The sequence below is a fragment of the Canis aureus genome, chromosome 2 (genome assembly GCF_053574225.1).
Source record: "Canis aureus isolate CA01 chromosome 2, VMU_Caureus_v.1.0, whole genome shotgun sequence".
In the NCBI taxonomy this organism is placed as follows: Eukaryota; Metazoa; Chordata; class Mammalia; order Carnivora; family Canidae; genus Canis; species Canis aureus.
In genome coordinates, this window is record NC_135612.1 from 88,670,955 (window position 1) to 88,698,610 (window position 27,656).

General features: G+C 44.3%; 1 protein-coding gene and 1 long non-coding RNA gene across 4 annotated transcripts in view; one reads left to right on the plus strand and one right to left on the minus strand.

Moving 5' to 3' along the window:
• Positions 1 to 11,644: 11,644 nt before the first annotated feature.
• On the minus strand, positions 11,645 to 17,847 carry LOC144291298 (uncharacterized). Of its 2 annotated transcripts, XR_013358610.1 has the most exons (4): positions 17,458 to 17,847; positions 16,394 to 16,542; positions 15,665 to 15,813; positions 11,645 to 11,837 (listed from the first exon to the last, which is right to left on the minus strand). It is a non-coding gene; the product is annotated as an uncharacterized LOC144291298 (long non-coding RNA). The 2 variants fall into 2 exon arrangements; XR_013358615.1 differs by lacking the exon at positions 16,394 to 16,542 and having other exon boundaries at positions 17,458 to 17,840.
• Positions 17,848 to 23,103: 5,256 nt separating this feature from the next.
• Positions 23,104 to 27,656, plus strand: part of KCNIP4 (potassium voltage-gated channel interacting protein 4) — a 1,117,936-nt gene continuing 1,113,383 nt past the window's right edge. For both annotated transcript variants that reach the window (XM_077881061.1, XM_077881097.1), the window contains exon 1: positions 23,104 to 23,301. In XM_077881061.1, coding sequence (XP_077737187.1) covers positions 23,241 to 23,301 — 61 coding nt within the window. In that variant the 5' untranslated portion in view covers positions 23,104 to 23,240. The remainder of the gene's footprint in view (positions 23,302 to 27,656) is intronic.

Consider the following 27,656-nt stretch of genomic DNA (forward strand, 5'->3'; position numbering starts at 1 on the left):
GTTACATATTTAATGAGCATCTATAAAATACAGACACCATACTTTGTGCTGAAAATTCGATGGTGACATCATGGTGTGAGGCGACAGCTCAGCAGTAGTGGTTACAAGCTCAAGATTTGGAGGCAGCTTAGGTTCAAATCTAAACATTTTCATTCATTAGCTTTGTGGCCTCATCTTCAATTTCCCCTCTTGTGAAATCATGGTTGCATCTACTTCATAGGGTTGCTTTGGGGGTAGAATTAAGTCATATTTGTAGATATTTCTGAACAGGTCCTACAGCATAATAAACACCGTGTGTAAAGTATAAATAAGAGAAAATATTGAGCAAGAGAGACATAGCTTCTACACTGATGGCATTTATGATCTTGCCAATAATTCTTCATTGGTTAATATCATTGCTAGGGTATAAGCACCAAATAAAACATGTTCTCAAGGGAGCTCCCCCCTACCCGCCACCCACCCAAGGCAGATTTTGATAGAGTAAATACAAAAAAAAAAAAAAAAAAACTAGGGAAAATTGAACAGGAAGAGAGTTCACCAAAATTAAGATGTTCTCCAATGAAGGAACCATGCAATTTCCACTTTTCTTCACCAACGCTCTTTCAGGGAGGACAAGAGAAGTAGATTATAATGAGTGCACAAACATATATCCATGATCACAGAGGCAACCTGGCAGGTACAGACACATCTCATTCAATGTAACAGATGTCTTTGTAGATACACTGAAGGTCTTTAAATTGAAATATATTTCAAATGCTTTAGGAAAGCTTGTTTAAAGGAACCTACAGTAAATCCATTTATAAGGGGGCTAGTAATTAGCTAATTTATTTCGCTTTCGGCTTTTGCATTGGATTTTTAAGTGACATTTTACGTACTAATTTTTCCTGAAGTGTAGATTACCTTATAATAGTTGAATTTTTAAAAACTTTCTGAGATCAGGTATTCTGTTTATCCCACCAATATGAGCACTTGGCATGTGAAGGCGTTCGCAATGATGTGCTGAAATGAATAAATGACTATAGTATCATCTGAAAATATGAATCTTTCCATAAAAACATGAAATATGTTAAATTTTAGTTGTGTTATTAAGCAGTAAACGTCTCTTCAAATTAACAATGACAAAATAAATGTTCTAGAAGAAAAATTTAAGGATTAAAATATAAAATATTTTAAAAGTTAATTGAACACAAATGTATCATCTCTAAATTATGTAAGGAGATGTAGGCAGGAAAGGCTCATCCCTGATATCATTCCCTTCTTTCCTTCATGGGCTGTTCATTTCTATCACTACACAGCACCACTTGGTTACTTAATATTCTAGAGTCAATAATGGGGGCATAGCATATGGGTCCAGATTTCCTGCGTATTAAAATAAGACCCTAAGAGAAAGCTGAAGTCCCCATGGAGAGGGAGGCCAAGAGCCCAGCAGACTGCTGGGACCCCAGCAGACAACTCTAGAGTTGGATGTAGTTTTCAATCCAACAGACTATTCAACTCTATTCACTACCCTCAGGTGTTTCCTAATTGAGTGTTCTTTCTTAGGATTTACTTGGCCATTTTCAGATTATTGCAAACTTCTCCTCACCCCTAAACATTCCCCAGCTTCTGACACACCCAAAGTCAATAGAAGAGCTTATCCCTGGGGAAAAAAAAAAAGTGGAAGCCCTCATATAGAAATCCTCTGAAATTCTTGCAACCAAAACTCACTGCACGGACACCCATGCTTCTCATCCTTTCTGCTACTATTGTGCCCTTTCTCTTAAAAAAAAAAAAATCTCTGTAACAGTGCCATGGATCATTCTTTGGTCTGCTTCCTTAAGAAAACTTCTACAGTGATTATTTCTTTGTCTTTCTTATCTTTAACTATCTTTAACTTATTCTGCTATAATGGTTTCTTCTTGACAACATTCAAAATTCTTACCACTCAATTTCTTCTTTTGCCCCCTAAAAAAGGCAATGTTTTTTGGACTCCCTATTTTAGCTATAATTCTTTTATTCACTGCCAACATAGCCAAGAGTCTTTGAAGAGTTATATATTGTCTCTTCTTTTCTCTTCTCTTCCTCGATTGAAGGTAACTGACTTTGCCCCAGCCACTCTATTAAAATGTTTTTGTGCAAGGACACCAATGATGACCTTGTCACTGATCCAGTGGAAAAATTTCAGTTGTTATCTTGCTTGATCTCCATGCAGCATGTGACACTGTTGACCTCTTCTGAGGCATTTTTGGCCTTGGTTTTCCTTACTTTGCACTCTTGGAATTCCTTCTACTTCTGTTCTCTGTCTTCTTTCTCTTAAATGCTCTCTAAATGTTGATGTTTGTCTTTCTGTGCCCTTGGCTCTTATTTATTAATGGTAAATACTCTCTTCTGTATGCCAGGCACTGGTTAGCACCTGCTTCACTTCTGACTTTGGACACTGTGCCTATTAATGTCACCCATTTCCATCACTTAAATTATCAACTGTGCCTAGTGTTGCCGGATCTAGCAGATAAGAATATAAGACACAATAAAATAATTATTCATTGTTCATCTGAAATCCAAATTTAATTGGATGTCATATAGTTCATCTGGCAGACCTAACTATGTCAGAAGTCACAAAATCAAATGCCTTTAGGAGTCAGCTAGTTAATAAAAGTATAAGAAAAATAATGGTGGGGATTAGGGCTGACTGAAAAGCATGTGCCCTATTAGAAGACCTTCAAATTAGATTTCATGCATCTAGAGGCAAACAAATCAGGTCTAAGGGCCACATCTTATTCAACAATACATGTTTGCATCTTCTAAAGTGTATATGCTAATGATTCCTTCCAGTCCTGTGTATACCACTCTTTCCTAGATATCTCCACTTGAATATTCTCCTGGTAACTCAAGATGTACAAAAATAAAGTCTCTATGTAATAGCCAGAGTTATCAATCAATAATACAAACTAGATTATGCTACTTTCCTATTTAGACCTTTGACTTAATTTTGTCTGGAAAACAAGATTAAATCCAAAGTCTTTGATATGGTTTATGAGGAGTTTTATGTGGTTAGTGCCATTACTGTCATCTTTGTCATTATCACCCTCTTCCTTACCACTCAGTGCTTAAATCCTAACCAACCAATCTCAACTCACTAACCACTAACCTCAACAGCCCATTCTCCCTCTGGCTTCTTAGACTCTGCTAGTGCTTTTCTTTCTGCTTCGAGTTCTTCCCTTTGTGTTTGTCGACTCTACCTACCTCTGTTGTCATGTGACTTGCTTTGGCCAATCATATATGAGCAGAAGAGACGTGTAAATTCTGAAAAGAAGTATTAAGGACAGCAGTGCATGCTTTGCCAGACCTGCTTTTCTCCTTCTCTGTGGGTGTAAAAAGATATGTTTTGCTGGGCCCCTGCACATATGAAAGGTAACCATGCTTCTTAGCATTAATGTCTGTACAGGGGCAGTTCCTGTTTGAGTGTACTGCACATCATAGTTGCTTGGTACAAAATCTCAATTATTGTCATAAATGTTACCCCAAACAACCAGAAAAAATAGGGAAAAAAAAGTTTTCTACTTCTCAGTACTTTTTTAAAAAAGATTGTATTTATTTATTCATGAGAGACACAGAGAGAGAGAGGCAGAGACACAGGCAGAGGGAGAAGCTGACTCCCTGTGGGGAGCCCAATATGGGACTTGATCCCAGGACCCCGGGGTTAAGACCTGAGCCAAAGGCAGATTCTCAACCACTGAGCCATCCAGGTGTCCTTCTCAATATTTTAAGAATATAATAGACTTCATTTCTTTTTCAGCTGAGTAGACATACGGGTCAGCCTATGTATTGGTAAATGGATTTTTTTTTTAAGCCCAAACAGCCTTTAATAAAGGTGACAGTTCTATGTGAAGCAAAAAAAAAAAAAAAAAATCATGCACATTAGTATCCAAAGGAATATTGATTTATTTGCTTTCCTGTGTTGTTGTTACAAAGGAAAATGTATTTGTGTTATAACGGGGCATTCCATTAATGACATGCCTTAGAACAAACTGGACAAATTCTCATGCCGAACTGCAAGAATTTTCTTTATATGGCTAAGTCCTTCCTATACATGTTTACCTACAAATGTAATGCTATTAACTAATTTATAGTGCTTGACTCATTTACTATCAAGCTTTCCTGAATTTCCACAATGTGCAGAGACTTTTTTATGAGGACCCACAAGATAAGGTGCTATAGATTAAAGACTATTATTCGATGCCTTTTAAAACACTGATTCCCAAACCCAGTTGATCACCAGACTTGATTGCAAAGATATTTACATGTAGAGATGCTCCAGCTCCACTCTAGACCTTCTGACCTCTTGCAGCTGGAAGACACTTAAGTTTTTTTCTCCAGAGGAGTAGGTGATGAGCTTGAGGGCACTGACATTTCAAGAAAAGATATAGTCTGATTATTAAGCAGCTTTCATTGTCTTTGGATAATGATAATCTACCAAAAATTAAAGCAATGTATAGTTATTGTGTCAACTGAGAAAAGATATTCAAGTTTATAAAAAGTTGAGTTGGTAAAAAGATGTTCAAGTTGGTTCAAGGTTGGTAAAAAGCCTGTCTTTGACATGAGGAGCAGGATAAGATTTGTGATGTAGAGAAAAGGTTAATTTCATCATCAAGATAGAGAGGGAAATAGTAATAGGAAAAGAAATTATTTAATAAACTCAACTCAAAATAAACTCAAAATTCAATAAATAAACTCAAAATTCAATAAACCTTTAATGAAAACCTATTGGGTGTTGGGACCTCAGTGTGAGTCATAGAGGACCTCAAGATGAGAGTGTGTAGTTTAGTAGTGAATTGACTACACAAGAACCAGACAGATGTGAGTTCAAATCTCAGCCCTAATTTGCAAGATGCATGTCTGGGTGATGAATTTAACCACGCGGACACTTAGTTTTTCAGTCTATTTAATGGATGTCCCTTTGTCTCATAGTGCCAATATAAAAATCAAATGATGCAAAATATACAGTGCACTCCCTGACTCGCCGGCAAGTTCCATTTATATTTGGGGTGCAACCTTGATTTGGTCACATGAAGCTGTACTTATATGTAAGTGATTTTAACACAAAATAATAAGCCCAGCTACATATCATATCAGAATAAATCAGAGATAAAATTTAAGATGAGGAGCACCTAACTGTCACTCAAAGGGCAAATGACATCAAATGGGATATGCAACATCTGGTATACTTGGAATCTGTGGTAGGTAGAATAATGGCCCCCCATGTCTTGATCCTCATATTCTGTAACTATGTTACCTTATATGGTAAAAGGTAATTAAGGTTATAGACAGAATTAAAGTTGTTAATCAGCAGACATTAAAATAGGGAGATGACACACAGTATTATCTGGGAGAGTCCGACGTAATCCCAAGAATCCCTACACACGCAAGGATGTAGAAGAGTCAGTGGCAAAGTGATGTAACGTGAGAATGATTCCAGCAGACATTGCTGGCATTGAGTGGAAGCAGGCCAGCCGCAAGCCAACGAAAATAGGTGGCCTCCAGAAGACAGAAAAGGCAAGAAATGAATTCTTCCGTAGAGCCTTCAGAAAGGAATACAGCCCTGCCAAAACCTTGATTTTAGCCCCGTACAACTCATTTCAGACTCGGGACCCCGGAACTGCAGGGTAATACATTTGTGTCTGGTTAAGCCACTCATTTGTGGGGATTTGTCTCAGCAGCAGTGGGAAGGTAATACAGAACGAACTAAAGAACTGGTCCCCCTGGGTGGGCATGACACACGCAAGAGCAAGGGGTTGTGAGACACTGTGGTTGGTGGGAACCGTGGCATTCCTGTATGTTTAGAGCACGGAGACAAGTCGGTGAGTGTTAGGGTGTGATCCAAAAGCAAGAGCGGGGAAGAGATTATAGAAGGACATAGGCATCCTTCAGAGGAAGGTGGGCTTTCTACTGAAGGCATCAAGGGATCACTGAAGGGCTTTCATGGTGAAGAAGATGATCCAGAAATGAAGAGACGCTACTGAGAATGAAAAAAAATTTAACTTGTCTCACCTGATGTACCAAAAATAGATCATTTTTTTGAGATCATTCTTTCTGAGATGTGATCTGAGTTATAAACTCCTATTTTCTAATTCCCAGTTTTGTCTCCTACTGTTTTCTGGAGTATATATTCAAGGGATCATTTGCACTATTTTTATACTTAGGCTCCCTTATTAGCCCACCTTGAGGAAAGCATCATCCTACTATGGATCCAGATATAATGCAGGGGCACTTTGATTTTCTCTTTAATTGCCCCCTTCGATGATCAGCTGTCATATCTAGAAGTGGAATCTCCAAACTACCTACCCCCTGTATAATGCAACACAATGCAAAAAAATCATCTCAGAGGCTGACTGTAGTAGCATCAGTCATCTTTTTACCAAAGGAAGACAAGTGTGCATTGTGATGTAGAAGAAAGGATGAACCCAGAAAGAGAAGAACTATTTTTTTTAAAGATTTTATTTATTTATCCATGAGAGACACACAGAGAGAGAGAGAGAGAGAGAGAGAGAGAGAGAAGCAGAGACACAGGCAGAGGGAGAAGCAGGCTCCATGAGCCTGCTGTGGGACTCGATCCGAGGTCTCCAGGATCAGGCCCTGGGCTGAAGGCGGCTCTAAACCACTGAGCCACCAGGGCTGCCCCGAGAAGAACTATTTATTCATCCTTTCATTCAATAGATTTCTGTTGAGGTGCTATTTTGTGTGAGGCACCGAGCCTGGCACTGGGTATCTACTGGTGAAAAAAAACAAATGTGATTCTAGTCCTCTAGGAGACTATAGTGTGTGTGTGTGTGTGTGTGTGTGTGTGTGTGTGTGTGTATCTTAGAAGATAGATATTAAATGCATACTTGCAAAGAATGTTTATTTACAGTTGGTGGTAAATGCTGGGAAAGAAAGAAATGGGAATTTAGAGATGAGGATGTGTCCTTTAGCCTGGACAGTCAGGAGCATTCTGAGGAAGTGATATTTGCAATGAAACCTGCAGATGGGAAGGTATGCCTCAGAGCCTCAGAAATACGGAGCAGAGGGACGTCTGGGTGGCTCAGTGGTTGAGCATCTTCCTTCAGCTCAGGTCGTGATCCCAGGGGTCCTGGGATCGAGTCCCACGTCGGGCTCCCTTTGTGGAGCCTGCTTCTCCCTCTGCCTGGGTCTTTGCCTTTCTCTCTCTGTGTCTCTCATGAATAAATAAATAAAATATTAAAAAATAAAAAAGAGGGATCCCTGGGTGGCGCAGCAGTTTGGCGCCTGCCTTTGGCCCAGGGCGCGATCCTGGAGACCCGGGATCGAATCCCATGTCGGGCTCCCGGTGCATGGAGCCTGCTTCTCCCTCTGCCTGTGTCTCTGCCTCTCTCTCTCTCTCTCACTGTGTGCCTATCATAAATAAATTAAAAAAAAATTAAAAAAAATAAATAAATAAAAAAATAAAAAAGAAAAAAGAAACAGGGAGCAGAACTTTCCCAACAGAGGGAATATTGTGTGGCAGGTCCCGAGTTTGGAAAGAAGGCCCTTGAGCTTGAATAAGTCAGGGGCCAGGGGCAGACCTTGAGAAGGCCAGGACATCAAGCACCTACAGGCTTATATAGTCTTGACTACAACTGGAACCAAATGGGCGATCATGGTCAAGTTGCTCAACATTTCTGGACTTCCGGTATCTTGTAAAAAGAGTCGACTAAGCTTGATGTTCTCTAATACCCGAAATCAAAAGCAAAAGAATGACCTATCAATTGCATTGTCACCTGAAGAGTAAAATGGTAAAGGGAATGTCTGTTTCAATTATTGAAAAAGCCTTGGTTTTGAGCAAATATTTACTGAGGACTTAATTTATGCAGCATGCCAGGAGGAGCAGAGCAGTGAAATGCATCAGCATCTGCTCTCTGGGCGAGGCTGTTACTTCTGTTGTCTCTTGTGGCTCCGTAGGCTGGTCGGTAGGATGAAGCCCCAAATACCACCACCCACAGACCACTTTTAAGGGATCGCTGAGAAAGTCAGCGCAGCTTCTGTAGATCTCAAACCTACCCCGAGACCTCAAGATGCTGCTGCTGACTTGTTAGGCCTCCTGCCCACAGGGTAGATATGATCATCTTGGTTATGTCACACTTGCGAAAGTACAGGGCGGGCTTGCATGCACCAACTCGGCCACTCTGATGTTCACCTTCCTGCCCCAAATCTTGTTTTCAAAGTGGGAAAGGTGAAGAGCGGGGAGGACCCGGCCAGTGTGGACTTCACACCTTCTCTAAGTTTCCGGCAGCGTCTGCTGTGGGTAGATGATTTAAAATAACTGGATATCGCTGAGGATGATTTCTGGAGAAAACCATGTGAGTCTCTCCAACACCTAAACACATCCCAGAAAAAGAGAATCTGGATGGTGGGTGGAGAGGCTGCTAACCGAAATGCCTAGAGAGTGTGTGTTCCTTGACATAAAGAGGGAGAATTTAGCTCGAGATTATTCAGACAGGAATGTCAGGATCTAAAGTTAATCTTTGACATTCCAATTTGTCTTGCCCCATTTTCATCGTAGTCATCATGAGGCAGGAGGGAACAGGCTGGGCCGCCTCTGTTGGTGAACTTTTGCTTGAAGCCATGAACTTTTGTTCTTGCTGTTTGTTGTTAAATGATTGCCACGTGGGGGAAATTAAGAATAGTGTTTCTGTAGCAGTCCTCGCTCGCGTTCTCATCATCGAGCCGAAGAAAGCTCCGGTTAAGTGGATACCAGGTGACGGAAGGCGAGGTACAGCCCTCGGGGCTACTGTCTACACTCTGCGCTCCCATTTGCTTATCTTTACAGCTTTATTTGCTGAACTTTCTTATTATAATTTCTTAATTACAAGTCAGTATGCTTCCGGGGAGGAAAGACAGTATTGTGAGTGAAATTAAAAATAAATATACTAGATGGATCAGAGTAAAAGAATGTTAATAAAGGCAATTCCTTTAATACTATACGTATAGACTATATATATAGTGTGTATGCGTGTGTGTACAACAATGAGGTTGATTTTTTTTCTTATTAGATAGAGAGAGAACCTTAAATGGGCTCCATGCTCAGCACAGAGCCCCATGTGGGGCTCAATCTCACGACCCTGAGATCATGACCTGAGTCGAAATCAAGAGTTGGATGCTTAACCAGCTGAGCCATCCAGGAGCCCTGAGGTTGATTTATTTTTAATAATGGCCAGGACTAAAATAATTACAAAGGGCTTTATGTTGCCATTTTGAAGATCCAACTAGATTTTGACCTCTCGCAATGGTATCACCTTGATTGATACCTGTTAATCTTACTTGTTTGTTGATGGGATATTTTCCTAGGTTTTAAAACTGGTCATCACCACCCAGATGAACTTATCCCCAGGAAGTACAGAACCAGGGAAGAAGGGAGAAAGGTCAGGATGAGGCAAGCTTGTGCCTCAGCCAACAAAGCTTCAGCTCAGGTCCCCAAGAAAGTTGCCAGAAAATCTACATGATCTCGTCTAATGGGACACAGGGAAGCGGGGCCTTGAGTTAGCACTTGGCATGCCAAGGAGAGTCCTTAGAATGGGTTGCTATATAATGCCAGGCAAATAGTAAGATCTGGGAAATCATAATCTGGGTGTTAGTTGTTCATTCATTCTCTTTTTCCAAGTATTCCTGAGATGGGACTACCTCCCAAGAAATAGAGTTGCATTTAATTCCGAGGATCTGATCTTTTTATAAATCCAGGTGATAATTCCCTCTATCTGAGAGGTAGATGGAATGTGGGAAGCATGTTAGAACTTGCAGCTAGCTTTTTCTTCAGGGCATCATGGAATCATGTGGCCTATCGGGAGGAGGGTGGGGCTTTGACTTTCCCCAGTAGATAATGCAAACATTTTTTCATTATCATCCAATTACAGAGAACACTGAGAATATAGTTTGTGCTTCAGAAGGAAAAAGAAAATATCTATTCTTTCCCCAAGGGACAGGGATCTGACATTCCTGCTGCTCATAATTTGGGCCAGGCGAGATGAGAACCTTCTCGATCATCCATCAGATTTCAATGTTAGAAACCAGAGGATAATAAGGGCAGGGATATAAGGTATGTTCTGGGTTGGGGCCCCAGAGGAAGGGACAGTAGAAGGAGAATATGAGCCATCAGGTCCTGGAATGTGCCATGAAGGTAGTGCTGCATACCAGCGTGTGTCCGGGAGATTGAGAGGACTTGTTGTGGGCATTGCTCATGAGTTCAAGGCCAGATTCACGTTCAGAACTTCACCCGTCTGGGCTTGCAAATGGGACCTTTTAGGTCTGCATCTAAACCAACTGGGCAGCCTCTGGGGAAAGAGAGGAGCCATCAGTGGCTCCTCAGAGAGGACAGTCTGCACTAAGAGCCAGGGGAACCCCAAAACTTCGTGTGGTGTTGGAGAAAGTCACTTGCACCTAGAGGTTGAGTTGGGCATGCCTCAACAGGAGCAGTGAGATCTGGACCCTCTAATAAGACTCCTTTCTCTTCCCAGAATAGCTCCAAATCAGCTTTCTGCAAACCCCCTCCCTGTGACACACACAGGTAGTATGCATATCAGAGCAATAATGCTCAGGGTAAAGCTTACAAAGGTGTGATCCTTCTACTGTGTGAAAACAAAGAAGTGTCCTCTCTGTGCTTTGTGCCTTGAGGAGTAGCAGAAAGGGTAACCCAGAAACAACAGAGACTCATTTGGCCTTTCATTCAACAGATTTTTTTTTTTTTTTGAGTGCTTGCTTATGTTTCCTTAGGCACTCAGGCTGGCATTGGATATTCCATTTGTCCAAAACCCAAATGGGATTCCAGTCCTCTTAGAGACTCCAGGTGTGTGTCTGGCACGTGTGCGTGTGTTGGGAGATGGTCATTAAACAACTAAATGCACAAAAAGTCTTATTGAAAATTTGTGATAAGTCCTGAATAGGAAATGAATAAAATGCTTTGAGAGAAAAGGAACTTGGGGCAAAACAGGGAGGGTAGCTGTCCGACTTTCCATGGGGCAGGCAGGAACTTTGCACTCACAAAGCACCTTTTCCTGTTAGAATGCTCACATCAGGCTTTTCGGCTCTATTATGATTTTATGCACTGCTGTTCATTATTTGAAAATGACCCTTAATCCCAAGCATGGTGTGTACTCATTTTGAACAATCTAAAACCATTGCATTTGGGGGGAGGGTTACCAAAAACAATGATTATGTTTTACTTTTACCATCTGCTTCGTTATTGATCCTTGATGATGTGCCATTAGCTAAATCTCTATTAATTAAAAAAAGAATGTTCTCCTGCTCACCTAGCATCACAAATTGTCTCATTAGCATTATTCTTTTGATGATACTTACTGTAAGGCCCTGTGGGCCTTTAATTCATTGGACAGATGGATCATTCCCAATTGTTCAAAGATCTAACAGATAAAGATATGCAAATTACTAAGGTCTTTTCCACACACCATCACATTTAAACCCCATTTCATTGCTGAGAAGCATGGCTACTCCCATCTTACAGATGGGAAAACTCATGGTCGAAGAAAAAAGACTGAAAGACAAATACCATTGGCTGATGTAAAAACCCAGCTCACCCAGACCCAGGGTCAGAGATGCTTTCCTGACTGGTCCCACTTTCTCTGCTTCCCATGGAGGTTTGTTTTCAAGACTAGTGGCCTTTCATATTGTGATTATTCTTGACCTGATAGGCTTTATTAATAATTTTTAGACTTTTCTTTTTGGACTCATTTCTATTTATCAGCTTAGCTGTAATTCCAGACTATCCACTGCTCCATGGAGCCAGTCGCATTGGTAAGATACTTCATTTCTCTTTCCCTCATTGTGTTCTTCTGTAAAATGGTAGCACCTTCCTCCTGTAAGTATTAAATTAGATAATTTACAATGCATATTATATGTATATATATATATATATACATATATATATATATGATGTTTGCAAAATTGCCTGCTACATCACTGCTCAGCAAAGGATGGTTTTTAATCTTTATCTTTCAATATTAAGATGAAACTCATTAGGTTTTTTTCCCAACCATGGTTTTGCAATGTCTTAAAAAGTATTAAAAAATGCTGATATTCAAGAAGGAATGCTCCATGTTACGGGTTATCTCTCAGTCACTACAGACCCCTCGCCCTTTAAATGCTATCAAAATGCCGAATCCTAAGAGCGTATGAACTGGATAGAAAGGAGCCAAGTCACGGGATGTTCACATCTGAAAAAAATCCAGATTCCACTTACCAAAGTCCAAGCAAAACTCCTCTTTGGAGGTTTTTCTCAGTCCCCGATTTACCTTTATAATGACTTCTGCCCACTCTGAGTAGATAAAATGGAGATTTGGACTGCTGAACTGGCCCCATCATCAAATGCTGGTTTCAGTAACTTCCCTGGCTCAGAAATTACAAGCAAGGGGCACTGCCTACTGCCACCCAACTCCCTTCCCCAGAACCAAGGAGATAAGACATCAATCAATACCCTTTCTTTCTCCTCAACTTGTTTTTGGCTTCTGGCCCTTTTATTATTTATTAAAATATCTCTACAAGTGAAGCCAGAGGTTGCTTGAACTGCTATGGTTTAGAAATGCCAGTTAAAATGGTGGAGGTGAAGTTGGAACAACTGATTATGAGGAGATCCTTGAACTAGCTGATTACCATTTATGACCATCCTACCCTCTTTTGTCATAGGAACTCAGTGGAGACTGCATGTGCAATATAAAGAATTAAAAAAAACACACACAAAACCAAGGTCTGTGAATTTGGTGATTTCTGACTCTGCATGTTGGCTCTGCCAATGATCAGACTTGTGATCTCAGGTCCCTGCTCTGAATGTGGGTATCCTCACTTGTCAAAAGGTTACCTGCTAGGGACGCCTGGGTGGCTTAGCAGTTGAGCGCCTGCTTTCAGCTCAGGGCATAACCCGGGGGTCCTGGGATCGAGTCTCATGTCGGGTTCCCTGCAGGGACCCTGCTTCTCCCTCTGCCTGTGTCTCTGCCTCTCTCTCTGTGTCTCTCATGAATAAATAAATAAAATCTTTAAAATCAAAAAAAAGGAGATCTGCTACCTTGTAGGTAGGTGCTAGACAATAATAAAAAGTGTCAATTCCAGAATTTTGCATATGAAAGGCACCCAAAAATGATACCTCTTATTACTATCCAGAAATACCAAGTATATGTAACTGTTGTCTGCAAATGTTACTATTCAAAGAGCAATCTTAAATACGCAGAGTTGCTTGCTAATCATTTTAAGAAGGTTTCTCATAATCTCTTTGCTCCTAAATACAATGGGTAAGTTATTTTAGGCCTCTGTGTACTTGACATCCTGTTACCTCCTGTTACTGTAACCACGGTCTCCCTGGAAAATTCTCCTCCCTTGGTTTCCATGGTACAAGGCTGGCCAGAATTCTGATAAAATGCATTTGAAAATTGGCTCCGATCCTGCGCTGAGTTCTGGTTCTGCAATAGGGCAGGATAATGTGATCATCATCTTCTACAAAAGGGGCCATCGATGGGGCAGGGCGAGATGGAGTTAGAATACACTCCCTCCCCTAGCCTGCACCTTGTGATTTTTGAGGGGACTTTCCCAGTTTTGTGGACCATCGGTTGATATCATTTTCACTCTCTTTTAGTGATGAACTTTTGTGTGTATATGATTGTGCATTATGATTGAGACATGTATTTTTCCCATCTACCTCCTAGTGACATGACCCTACTTTGTTATGAACCTCTATATTTCAAGTTTGGATTTTTGCGTTATATTTACCACAGTTTAATAGTATTTGTATTGTGCAGGGTTTTGCACTGGAATCTTCCCTTATTTTGCAAACAGGAGGGGTGTAACTTCAGAGCATGGGCCAGATTGCTCAGGCTTGAATGCTGGCTCTAACTCCTTGAACTGTGTGCCTTAATTTCCTTATCTGTAAAATGGGTGTAAAACAGTATTACCTCCTAGGATGGTTGTGGGAATTAAATTTGTCAAATAATGTAAAGTATTTTAAACCTGTTCTCAGTACAGAACAAATGCCTAACAAATGCTAAATGTTACTCATATTATTCCACATATTCTCCTTGGATAATATTTCCCATATTCAGATGACCCTTATATCTATTCCTCCAATCCAGTCCCTCTGGAATTCTAGGCTCATTCCTGCCTCATAGTTGAATATATTCATTTAGACATACTCCTTCCTGTAGGTGTCTCAGATTTAACACATGTAAATCAAAAGATATCATTTCTTTCCCTGAAATGCCTTCACTCAGTGACTTCCCCAGTTCAGGTCATGGTACCATCATCTCCAAGCAGCATCTAAGCCAAAACCTGGATGTAATCAAGACCCCTTTATCACAACATTTACTAGTCAATATATTCACTTTTAAACATTTTTCCAATATGTCTTTTTTTTTTTTCCCCATCCCCACTGTGTCTCTCTTAGTTCAGGTACTATCCTGTTTGGTCACTGCAGGACCCTTGCAAATAATTTCCCTGCATGAAATATTACCTGATTCTGATCCTTACTCCTCATAGGTGCCATGGAAAAGAATCGAAAGCAGAATCTGAACCTATGAATCCCTAGACTGAACCTTTCAAGGGGCTGCTTATGTCTCTGATAAAAGTCTACACCTTTGGTCTTAATACATTTACAGCACGGCCGAAGTTCTCCTCTCCCGCCACAGGAATTGGCTCCCTATGCTCCAGCCCAGGGAACTACTTGCAATTCTCTGGATGTACAATTAACTGTCTCAATCAATTAACTAGTGCTCTCTAGTACTTTGCCTATGTGGGGTGTTCCTGTCCTTTCTTCCTTTTCAGATGATTAATTCATCCTTGCCCATTAGGATTTGGATTTGATGTTGGTTCTTCTGTGAAAGCTTCTCTAATACCCAAAATTAAGTTAGGGGCTCTTCCTACATCTTCCCCAGCACATGAGTCAGCCCTGTGTGGCACTTGTACTATAGTGTAGGGGACACACCTACTGGCTATGGAGCCAGACTGCCCGGTTGGAACCCTGGCCCTTCCTCTGGCTTGATGAGCTGTGATCACTTAAACTCTCTATGCCCCACAGAGATATTATTCATACGTCCCTAGAGTAGGTAAGAAATTGGCCACATATTCTTCCTCTCCCTGTATAAAACCTTTTTATAATACAACTTTATGATTTCCTCCATCAAAGGCAACCTTTTGCTTCCCTCCTTGAATCTGGGCTGGCCTTGTGACCTACTCTGGCCAACAAGACAATGGTAGCAAATGGGTACCAAGCAGAGGCTTGGGAAGTGTTGTACAGTGTCACCTGCTTTCCATTGCTGGTCTTAAAAACTCTGCAATATCACCAAATGAAGAAGTTCGGGTCAGTCTGCTGGATGATGAGGGGGGCCCCTCAATACAATGGGGATGTTGAGCTGTCCCCACTACTCCAACTGCATGACACGTGAGTTAACGATGTCGCTGCTCGCTGACCACAGATGCGTGAGTCGACCCAGCTGAGCACTGTCTAAGTGGGCAGACCACAGAGCTGTGGCTAACCAAGTGATTGTTAGGGTGAGCTGCTAGGTTTAGGGCAGGATTTTGTATGGCAAAACTAGCATTGGTGCTCTTACGGGGCTGTGTGAATTGGATACGTTAACACTAACATACAAAGCACGCAGTCAGGGCTAGGTAAGCATTCATCCTTCTCCCACAGTCACTTGCTAACCTGTATGGATCCACCTCTAGACTGTCAGCTCGTTGAGGGCAGGAATTCTCTTTCCTTCATGATCTCCTCTGCATATCACACAGTGCCGGGCTTGATGCAAGCCAAGTGACGAATAGACGCTGTTGAGATTTGGTTGATGAGCACAGGTCCTTTATTCATGAAGAAACCAAGGTTCAGAAATAATGAAACACACCCATTCACTCGTGCATCTCTGACAGTCTGACCACTCTATGCTGTTTTATTGTGCCAAACTTTTATCTACCAAGAACACTGGATTTGATAATATCGAAGTTAATTGACTACCAGCGTTTTCCCAGTGTAATCCTGTTGCTATGTATGCATCATACTGTCTGACTTACCCAAGGATTCCCTTTCCAAGATGGAAAAACAGATCTTTCAAGTAATTTATGAGTTCTGTTTCACCAGACCTTGGTTACATATGAATGAATGAAAGAGAATATTTTGATAGGTGTTCCAGTCACTGTGGATAAAATTTACATCCATGCCAAAAATCAATATGGGAAATAAAAATGACTTGTCATGTCAGACCACCTTGTTATCCAATAGTCTCGCCACCACATGATCTTATGTCTTTATGCCCATGTCCCCCACCGGTGCCCCAAATTCTCGTCAACGGCTGAGTCTCCTTCCATGACTAAGGATGCACCTTTCGTTGCATTTCCCCAGACTCTCCCCAAATCTGCAAGTGCATGTTCTATGGGCACTCACCATTCCAGCATAGTTGGGTTTTCATTCTTTGATACCATTTGCTATCATCACCCATCTGAAGGAGTCTGGGCTTTGGAAAACCCAATGGCTGAGACTTTGAAGGTCTTCTTTCCTCTCTTTTGTCCATTTGTTGACAGGTTAACTAACACCTGAACTTGAACATCAAATACTTCATTTATTTTGACAAGTGTGCATGTGACAGTTTCACTGTTCAGCTCTGACAGATTGTCAACCTAGTTTTGAATTACCCAGGCTGAGAGCTGTGGCATTTTTTTTTTTTTTACCTTAATCTGAAAAAAAGCTTCTTGTTTTCCCTACAACCTTGCTAATTTATATAAAGAACTTTAATTTTGTGAACACATTTTTTAAAACAAAACGAATTGACCATATTTCCCCAGAATGTTTATTGGAAAATCCTAAATATACTAAGTTAAATAACTTCCTTATCAGCCGTATAATGTAGTATTTTGTATATACACACATACACAAAGAAATGCAAATTTATCCTGTTTCTTAAAAAGAACTTCATCTATTTGAATCAAATATTTGAAGAAAAGCGACTTAGAATGAAATTTAGTTTTCAGCCCTCCCCAACTTTTGATTAAAAAGAACACTCTAGAAGCACATTTATTTAGTTACAAAAAAAGTTATTTGTGGACCGTTGCATTCAACCCGCGCCAGTAGATACACTGGCAGATTTTTTCCTCCCCAAGGACCTATTTTCCATCTAAATGCAGTACGGTGGTGAGCAATTAAAATACAAGGATAAAAGGCATCAGGTGGCTTGGAATTTAGCAAGCCTCTCACCCAATTAGAACATATAGTTCCAATACGGAACCTGGAGATACGGGATGTAGGTAAAGCCTTTTCAGCATCGACTTCATGGATGATACTGTAAGTTGTTGCAAGCTGTCTGGCTAAACTAAATCTCTGCTGTGAAGCAAATCCCCTAATCATGTCTCCCGCCACATAGAGAATGGAGCCGGTGGATTTCCTGAAGTCCACAAGTCTGGGGAAATGTGGCTAAACGATATAATAACTTTACATTTATAATATGGACTTACCCTGCATGACGAAGCGGCAAGGCACATCTGAATGTTGGTGCTTAGAGAACTGCAGTTGGTTTGGCAGTAATCCAGCTTATATAAACTTGGCAAGGCTTATGGCACCGAGAGCTGAAAGATGTCAGATGATGAAAGTCTGTGTCCTGCTGCATCCCATGCTCCTTGTGAAAATTCAAGTCAGTCCCTGACTTTCCCATTGACTTTCGTTTCTTCATCTGCGAAGTGGGGATAATGAAATCTGTGTTGCCTACTTTTCAGGGTGGTGAAGACCAAATCCGCCGGTGAACATAGAAGTTCTACAGGAAGGTCGGAATTCGCCTTCCTGCCCTAAAATGTTCACCTCGTTTTTGTCTTATCGTGGCCTGTTAATATACCTTTGAATGTGAGGATCTCAGAGCAGCTGATTTTCCTCGATTATTACAATACTGAGAGATCAAGAACTGCAAATACATTTGCAGGTGTAGTCAGATGGTCAAGGTTGAGGACAGTTGCTGCTTGAAACCTAACCAGGCAATAAACAATTCTATCCTCTTGAATAGGGGCCCGCAAAAAGTTCAGCAGGGTTGTCTCACTGGTGGCAGTGGGGGATGCAGTGAATTGAATTGGTTGTGATTTTAACACTAGCCTCCTCTCTCATGCCCAATGAGCTCTGATGGCCTCCAAGGAGCCCAAGTAAACTACAACAGTGTCTTAGTGAGGGGAGCCTCTCGCATTTTAATCTGCGTACCGGGAACCACTTGAGGATGTTTCAAAATGAGGAAACTTGATTCAGGAGGTCTGGGGCAGGGCTGAATTTCTTTCTTTCTTTTTTTTTTTTTAATTAATTAATTAATTAATTAATTAATTAATTAATTTATTTATTTATTTATGATAGTCACAGAGAGAGAGAGAGGCAGAGACACAGGCAGAGGGAGAAGCAGGCTCCATGCACCGGGAGCCCGACGTGGGATTCGATCCCGGGTCCCCAGGATCGTGCCCTGGGCCAAAGGCAGGCGCCAAACCGCTGTGCCACCCAGGGATCCCCAAGGTCTGGGGCAGGGCTGAATTTCTGATGAGCTCCCAGATGACACAGGTGTTGCTGGATGGCCGACCACACACTTCTGGTGCAGAGTGGTGATTTCTCAGAGTATGGTCTTCAAATGTGTGTTAGTCGGCTTGGGCTGCCATAACAAAATAACACAGACTTGCACGGCTTGAAAATGGAAATTTATATTCTCACAGTTCTGGAGACTGGCAGACTCAAGATCAAGTTTCCAGCAGGATTTGACTTCCGGTGAGGGCTCCCTCTTACTGACTTGTAAATGGTTGCTTTGTCCTCACATGGCCTTTCTTCTGAGCGATCTCTCTTCTTATAAGGCCATCAGTACTACCTAAATTATGGACTTTAGGGACTCCTGGGTGGCTCAGTGGTTGAGAGTCTGCCCTCGGCTCAGGGCGTGATCCTGGAGTCCCAGGATCGAGTCCCACATCGAGCTCCCTGCATGGAGCCTGCTTCTCCCTCTCTCTGTGTCTCTGGCTCTCTCTCTGCATCTGTCATGAATAAATAAAACCTTAAAAAAATTACGGACCTTACTTGACAATAATGTGACATTGGTCCATAAATTGTAACAAATGTACTATCTTAATGTAAGATATTAAAATAGGGGAAGCTGGGCAGGGGATGGGGAGAGAGAGTAGCAAAGGGGTATGGGGAACTCTGTAAACCTAAAACTGCTGTAAAATATAGTCTATTAATTTAAAAAAAATTAGATTTCAAGACCTCTCTCTCAAACTCAGTGAATCCATTGTGGAGGCTGGAGCACAGATGCTTTCAAACCAATTCTTTAAGTGATTTTTCCATATGATAAAGTTGGAGAACCACTGGGTAGAAACTAAAAGCTCCAGTCTTATCATTGCATGGATGCGGTTTCACATCTCAGCAGCACCTCTTCACAGCTGGTGGATCGTGGGCTACTTAACTTCTCTGAGTCTTATTTTAAAATCAGGGCAGGGGGCACCTGGGTGGCTCAGCAGTAGAGCATCTGCCTTTGGCTCAGGGCATGATCCTGGGATCCTGGGGACCCCACCTCCTGGGGACCCCACGGAGAGGCTCTCCCTCTGCCCGTGTCTCTGCCTCTCTCTGTGTGTCTCTCATGAATAAGCAAGTAAATAAATAAATAAATATATTTTTAAAATCATGGCAAAAAGTAGCTCCATACAGCAATTCTTCTGAGTATTGAGTGATATAATGAAGTAGAGTTTTTCACACAGAACCCGCCTAGGAAACACTTCAATAAATATCAGATGTGTAAAGTTTTGCTATTATCGTTATTGTCTGAGTCCTGGTACACAAGAAGCAATCGTGCTTTAAAAGGGGGGCTTTTAGAAAAGACCAGGCAATAACATAGGCGATGAAAGATCAGAACTATAATGAAAGTAATCCTAGATGCTTCCACAACATTTCATGGTTTATATATAGCTTTCACTTTCATTATCTGACTTGATCCTGACAATGACCTTGTGAGGCAGAAATTCCCCTTTTAACAGATGAGGAACCGAAGCTTAGGAATGATCAGTAATTTTCTGAAGGACACAGAGCTGGGAAATGTCAGAGCCCAGAGCATCCGAATCCTAGTTCATGGTGGTGTTACTGGGTAGTAATTAAATCTGAGGGCTCTTGAGGGGGGCTGGTGGGTTCAAATCCCAGAGATCATGATTGCTGTTGGTGTTAAATTGGCAAACCAGTTCACCTCTATGAATCATAATTTCCTCACTAGTTAAATAAGGATAATAACAGTGCTTACTTTGTAGTGTTTTGTAAAGATGAAATGAAATGATGTTTATAAGATCTGAGATTAAAGGCTGGCCCATAATGAGTTTACTGTTCTCTGAAGTTTTTAGAATATGGTTCCTCTGGGGGGGAGCAATATGCATCCATGTTACAGGAAGAGTAGTTAGTCTAAAGTTATAGGAAAGGTAGAAATCTTTGCGCAGACCTCTTGGGGGCCCAGAGTGGGGCAGAGGCGAGGATTGCCATCACTTCTAGGAGCAACAGGATGGCACAACGTGCTGTGGCATCTGCATCTCTCCCCTATCACCATGGGAGACATCCAGAGTGCCAGTAAGGAGCTACACAAGCAAGGCAGCCATCCTGGCCCTTCAGTCCCAAATATTAGAGATGACAGTAAAAGTGGCAACAAAAAGATGGCTCTCCCTGTGATATCCCGCAGTGACTGAGGATTTGTGTGAAGAGGTTCTGGAAATGAGTGTCACGGTAGCCAGGTTCCCACAGGAATATTTTAGAAACAATATATTAGAAACTTATTGAGCACCGCGTCCACCTCAGCGGACTTTGTTGCCTTCTTTACAACTAGTCCAGGGAAAGACACTTCATAGGATCAAAACAGACAGATGCTCGTTGGATAAGATTTGAGAAGAGAGTTGGCCCAACAAAATGTTCTGTGTATTTTGTAGATGGAAGAAGAGTTGTATATTCCTTCCCACACTGTGAAGGAAGGTTGGGTAGACCTGTTGAAGGAAATGCAGGGATGCCTTCTCTTCCTTGAGTCATTCCAACTAAATATAACGATGACTGCTAACTATCATGATGTTGATAATAATGACGGTAGCTCTTACTGAGTTTTTCTTCTGTGCCAGGAACCATCCTAAAGACTTTACATATGCTGCTCCATTTAAGCAGTTCAACAGTTAACTGAAGTAGACATTATTATTATTATTATTTTATGTTTTAGATATAAGAAAGGGAGGTTATTAGCTCTTGGACACACAGCTAGTAACAGTAGGAACTGGGATTCTTGCCCAGGCTTCTGGACTCCAATCAATACCCAAAGGTTGCATTAGATGTTATGGGATGGAAAATGATGGAATGTCGAGCTGGGAAGGTGTTAGTGATCATGTAACAGTAAAAGTTGTGAGAGTGCTCTCTGGAAAGAGTTGCTTTAGGATTAGGGATTGCAAGCCAGGCACAGCCCTAAGCCCTTTACACCTATCAATTACCTTAAATCTTCACAACAAACTAGTCAAATAGGTACCATCGTTATCCCATTGTTACCGCTGATGTAAATAATTTGCACCAAATCACAAAATTAGTGGAACTGGGATTTGCCCCCAAGCGTTGGTGGTGTTAGCATCAATCCCCTGAAGCAGGAACCAAAAGAAGAGAGGCCTCACAGGACAGCCAAGTGCCTCACTCCTGGGATTGGGGGTAGGGCAAGAACATGTCAGTTGAGACCTTGGAATAAGGGGCAGGATTTCATCTGGGGACACTGTGTGTCTGTGAGGGGCAGAGAGAGTGTATACAGGGAAAGTGGATGGTTTTGCAAACATTTTGAAATGGCTTCAACCCAGCGGGAATTTGAATTCGTTTTGCAGAGAGAACTGGTCAACTTGACCTTTCTTCGCCAAAGAAGCTCCATGCACTCGACCCTTGGCAGCACAGTAGTGAGCATTTTAATTTTGCTTTTTTCAAGTAGTAACCATGGTCACGAGTGCTTTGTTGGTCTTTATCTTCCCAAACATTCCCAGCCTTGGTTTGCTTAAGAGGGCAGGTGACCTACTTGACGAATGCACTGCCCGTGCGTGCGGGTGGTGAGGGATGCCTTCCTGGGGAAGCTTGTCCCAGAGGCCCCCCGGCGCCCCAGCGCCCCAGCCCAGGTTGCATCCTTCGTCCAGGCCGCGAGCCCGCACACCTGAGCGTGCAGCCAGCGCCTCCCAACACCTCGCCATGTCGTCGCGTGACGGGTTCTCGCTTCAAGTGTCTTGTCCTGGGTTCTAGTTGCTCCTGGCGCGGCGCCCGGGACGGAGAAGGGCATCTCCTTGCGCTTCCCCGCGGGGGCCCTTGGGCCCTGCCTAACCCCGCGCCCCCCCTGCAGTGCAGCTGTCCGGGGCGGGGGGGGGGGTCCCCGGGGAGGCCACCTGCCCTTGCCCACCGGCGCCAGCAAGGAGGGGCCCCGGGGCGCCGCTGCCAACCCGTCCTACCCCCCGCCCACCCCCCGGGGGTGTCTTCCAGGTGCCTCGGAGCAGGTGACAGGGCGGCGCCGCCTCGCGCCAGAGGAGGGGGAGTGCAGTGCCCCGCGCCCGCTGCCAGCCCGCCCCGCGCCCCCCGGCGCCCCCGCACCTGCAGCCCGCCCCGCGCGCCCCTGCGCCCTCTGCCGCACCTGCAGCCCCTGCGCCCCCCGGCGCCCCCCGCCAGCCACCATCGCATCCGCACCTGCAGCCCGCCCCGCATGCCCCTGCGCCCTCTGCCGCACCTGCGGCCCGCGCGCCTCCTGGAGCCCGCGCACCTGCAGCCCGCCCCGCATTGCCCCTGCGCCCTCTGCCGCACCTGCAGCCCGCGAGCCCCGTGGCGCCCCCCGCCGGCCTCCGCCGCACCCGCAGCCCGCCCCGTGCGCCCCCCGGCGCCCCCCGCGTGTCCCCGCCTCACCTGCACCTGCACCCCCCGCCGGCCCCGCCGCACCCGCCCCCCCCGCCCCGCGCGCCCCCCGGCGTCCCCCGCCGCACCTGCACCTGCACCTGCACCCCCCGCCGGCCCCGCCGCCCCGCGCGCCCCCCGCCGGCCCCCGCCGCACCTGCACCCGCACCCGCACCCCCGCCCCGCGCGCCCTGCCCGCCGCCGCCGCCGCCGCCGCCGCCGCCTCGCGCTCCCAGCGCCGCGGACCGACGCCCCCGGCCGAGGGCGAGCGCGCTCCGCCGGCAGCCGCGTGGACAGACGCCTCCGGGCCGCCGAGCTGGTCCCGCTCCCGCTCCCGCTCCCGCTCCCGCTCCCGCAGCCCGCGTCCCCGAAGATGAACGTGAGGCGGGTGGAAAGCATCTCGGCTCAGCTGGAGGAGGCGAGCTCCACAGGCGGTAGGACCCGGAGCCGGCGAGAGGCGCCCCGTTGCCCTCCCTCGCCCGCCCGCCGAGCCGGGGCCCCTCGCGGGCCGGGGGACGCTTGCTGCCCTGCTGCATGCCTGCCGGGGCGGGCCGGGGTGCGGGGTGCGGGGTGCGGGCCGGGGTGCGGGGCCGGGCGGCGGCGCTGCTGGGAGCGCGCGTGGAAGCCGCGGGGGGGGGGGGGCTGCGATCCTGCGCCTACTTTTGCCTTCTCTGAAAGCGCCCGAGGCTGCGAGTGCAGCCGCCGGGTGATGCAGACCCCTCGCCGCCGTCCCCAGACACCCGGGGACCAAGGGCCAGCCTCGGCCGCCTCCCTCCACTTGCTCCCGAACGTTCCCTCCTGAAAACTCCGGTTCCCCTCCCCGGCACCGCGCGGGCGGAGCGCCCCTGGGCAGGACCGTGCGCCCGCTTTCCCCGCCAGCTGGGTCTTGGGGGCCCCTCGGAGCTGGTTCGTACGCAGGGCAGAGCCTTGCAAAGGGACCTGGCGCTCTCGTGCAAGCCCTCGGGCTCCCAGAGCATCCTGTATCCTGCGAAAGCGAGGGAAGGGCGTCTTCTGAGGAGTTGAGTGGGATCCCTGGTCAAACCCAGACTTCCCGCCTCCCCCCGGCCCCGTCACCCCTGCAGCACCTTGGGTTGCATCGGCGTGTTTTTAGGTGGCTTCCGTGGGCAGTGTTTTGAGGGGAGGAATCATCAGAATGAAGGCGGTTGCAGGAGACGCGAGGCTAATACAAAGCTGGACATTTCCCAGGTTACGTAAGATGAGGGGTCGCACGTAGGGCTGTAGCATAGTTTGGGCTTAAAGGATGAGACATTGGGACTTGAGTTGCAGGGGGAAGAGGGATGCCCACGTTCTCCCTGCTTCTATCCAGGGAAATGCAGTCACTTCGGACAACTGGAGTCGCCCCCTCTGACCTGGACGTGGGGAAATGGACATGGGTCCTTTCTTGCCTTCCCTCTGGGAGTTAAGGTCGTTGTGAGTGGGAGGATGCTAGCCTTTGACCGTGAAATTTTGAAAAAGTCTTGGCCTTATATGGGGTGGGGGAGAGAGAGAGAGAAAAAAAAAAAAAGAATATGACCATTACCTTTAAAGTCCCAGTTTTGACCTGTACTGATGTTTAGTTCTGGTTTCACTTATGGCAATAGTTCATTACGAACCAAGTCTGTCTAGGATCTATTTTATGAGGGATACTGATAATCGTTAAGAAATTGGACTTTTCCCAGAGGGGCGTTTTAAGTGTAGAGTGCTAAGTAAATCGTTAAGCTTATAGGGTCTCTGTCTTTGCTGTTCCTGTGACTAGGAATAGGGTAGAGGGCTAGCGGTTCTTTTAGGAACTGCACTGATGGGCAAGGCAGCGGTGGGAACTTGAGGGTACATCAGTGAGAGAAAGTCTGGGGAACTGGGTGGCTTGCCTTGTTCGGCTCCTCCGTGATAACAGCTTTTTGGCTGGGCCAGGTCCTTAATTGGCCAGATGGGCATCAAATCAGCCTGTCCAGCCTATTTGCAGTGCCACAGGTGGCCATAATCTCTATTTGTTAGATAAAATGGAAACAAAGATGAAATCACATCTGGGGAATATGATACAGTAAAAAAAATAATAATAATGCCATCTTTAAAATCAGCATGTGTTCATTGTTCCTTTGGAGAATAGAAAGATGTTGATTTATATCTTGGTTAAGGTGAGGCCAGAAGGGAAGAGTTTTCTGGCTTGAATTGATTTGACACCGTTTCTTGAATTGTGTTTGCATGTTTTTAGAGTGAATTGTCATATGAGAAGAGTAAAGAGAAGAGAGCTTGGAGCATCTTTGTGTTCTTCTTGTTGCTGTTTCAAGGTTGATATTATTGGAGAATGGTCCCCTGAATGTGTAGTCTATATCATTTCCACAAAATATGTGCTTAAATACTTGGGTTATTTGTGCTCAGGTATAGGATGGTCCTCGTTAAGCCTGGGATAAGAAAAGATTGTCACTTTTAAAGATGTGAACTCTACCTTCAGGTCTTGTTTATAAAGCAATAGCTCCTGATTTCCTTCCTTCTCCTCCTCCTCCTTCTTCTTCTTTTATTTTTCTTTTTCAAATATGTGGAACATTTGCAGAACTCCCAACATGTCCATGATGGTTTTCCCTTACATATATATGCCTTTTGGATGGAGGATTATAGAGTGATTTAATCAGCATTTAAACACAATTTAACTGGAGGGTTGGACCGAGAGGAATGTCCGAAGAAGAGAGGGAAAATCAGGAATTACAGAAAAGTATGTGTGAGTGTGCGTGTGCACGAGTGCACGTGCATATTCTATGACCGGACTCCAGAGCCAGAATACTATGGAAAGCAGTTTGCTGAGATACAAAGGAGAAAACCACACAGAAGGAAAAACAGGAGGAAAAAAGTAGGAAAGATGGAAGCAAGGTTGAATTGGGTCACCAAAACTTTATAATATAGCTAAAAAAAGTTTATTCCCTGCTCTCTTTCAGGAGGTGATGTACTTAGTATGTTAGCTGATCAACCCCACCTCTGCGTGGCTGTAGTTGAAACACTGTTAGTGCCACGGAGCCCAGAAATAGAGGCACTGGAAATAGGTGCAAATAGAAAAGGTTTCCTACAAGTTGTAGTGCTCACTTTTAGCCTCCCTGTCATCAGCTTCCACATTGAATCGAAAGCCTGCCCAGAATATATTTTTTTTCATGAAATTGTCTATTCCTTTTATTTTGCTCCCTGGCTATGAAATCAAACATAATCCTGCTACCAGTGGAGAGACAGAGGGAGATGATAATTCAGCAGTATATTTATTTGAAAGAGAATCAGAAATAAAGTTGGAGTTAACACACACACACACAAAACCAAAACAACCCTGTAAGATTATTCATCGGTGTCCTCAATTTGTACCATCTAACTTAGGGATGGCATATGTTATGTGATGTAGTCCGCAGCTGAAAGTGGGGAGGGGAAGGCATGTGTGTTTTAATCGGTGTTAGGGGAGGTCGTCCAGAGGACGTGACTACTGTGGGATCCACCAGCTGGACTGGGCGACTGGAGGCTCCTCACCCCCTCCCTTGCCCTTGGAATGTGTGTTCTGCTCCCCATAGCAGGGACTGGTTTCAAGGACACAGGCTGAGAGAGACAGGTGTTGTTGAGGCCACCTGGATGGCGGAGTACACGACTGAGCCCTCGTGAGGCCTCTATATAAACTTTAAAGTTGCTGGCAGGTGTGGGTGGGGATCAACTTGTCTTGCAGCCCCCACGACAAGCCTCTGATGCAAGTCCCCTTGCTTATTGCCTCTGCCACCTACCAGCCTGGAGGGTCAGTCCTTCGTCTCCCCGTCCTTCGTGTATGGGGGCCGGTTTCACATTTCACCAGGGGAGGTCCTGAGTTTGCAAACCAGCCCTACTGGCCTGAACAACCTACGTGATTCTTGTACTGTGGTTGATGGAGGGGTGATGGCTCTGGTTTAAATTTTGTGTTATCAAGGGTAAAACAGACTGAAATTAGTGATTCCACACGGGTAACAGGGAAAAGTCCCTGTGTTCTGAGTAGCTCGGGAAAAGCTTTCTCTCACACGGGCATCATTTTATTTATTTATTTATTTATTTATTTATTTATTTATTTATGCCATTAAATGTAAGAAGGTACTAAGCAAACGATAGGATGAAGTGTTAAAAATTCAAAAATCCCCACCCTCCTCCCCTTCCTTTGCTGCACTTTCTTTTCTGGGCAATGCTTATGCAAAGTTTCATAAAATAAGGCTATGGGTGGTTTGGAAATTAATGAGCCACGTAATATAAAATGTATATGCAAGATTTCTGCTGAATCGTAGACCAAATAAATAGTGGTTGAATCTTTTGAAGATAAAGTATATGGTCCTTCTTATTCTTTTGTGTGTGTGTGTGTGTGTGTGTGTGTGTGTGTCCTTTTGTTTTCCTTGTCCTCATGGGTTTTCTAGAACATGTGGATAATATTGCTTTTCAATATTTCATAGCAGAGTGTGCTTGTTTACTTAATAGCCTCCCTTCTTATTTCAAGCAGATTAAAGTGTGTGAGAGAACAGGGTGGGAAGGAAGGGAATAAGGATGGGAGGGTGAGTGTATATTTTGTTCAATGGGCCCTTACCTCCCTTAAAAGTGGTTTAAGTTTCTGTAAGTACACCTGCCACTATAAAGGTATTCATCCTTGGGCGTTGAATCACCTCTTTATTTTTTAGAGTTGTTCATTTGGTTCAAGGCCCTCGTGGTCTTAATTGACATCATCCCAAACTCACTGGGGTGGTTCCTGCTGTTTGTCAACACTCCTCAGAGAACTCTGACCTTTGTGGGAGCAGAGCTGCTGTGTTCTTCC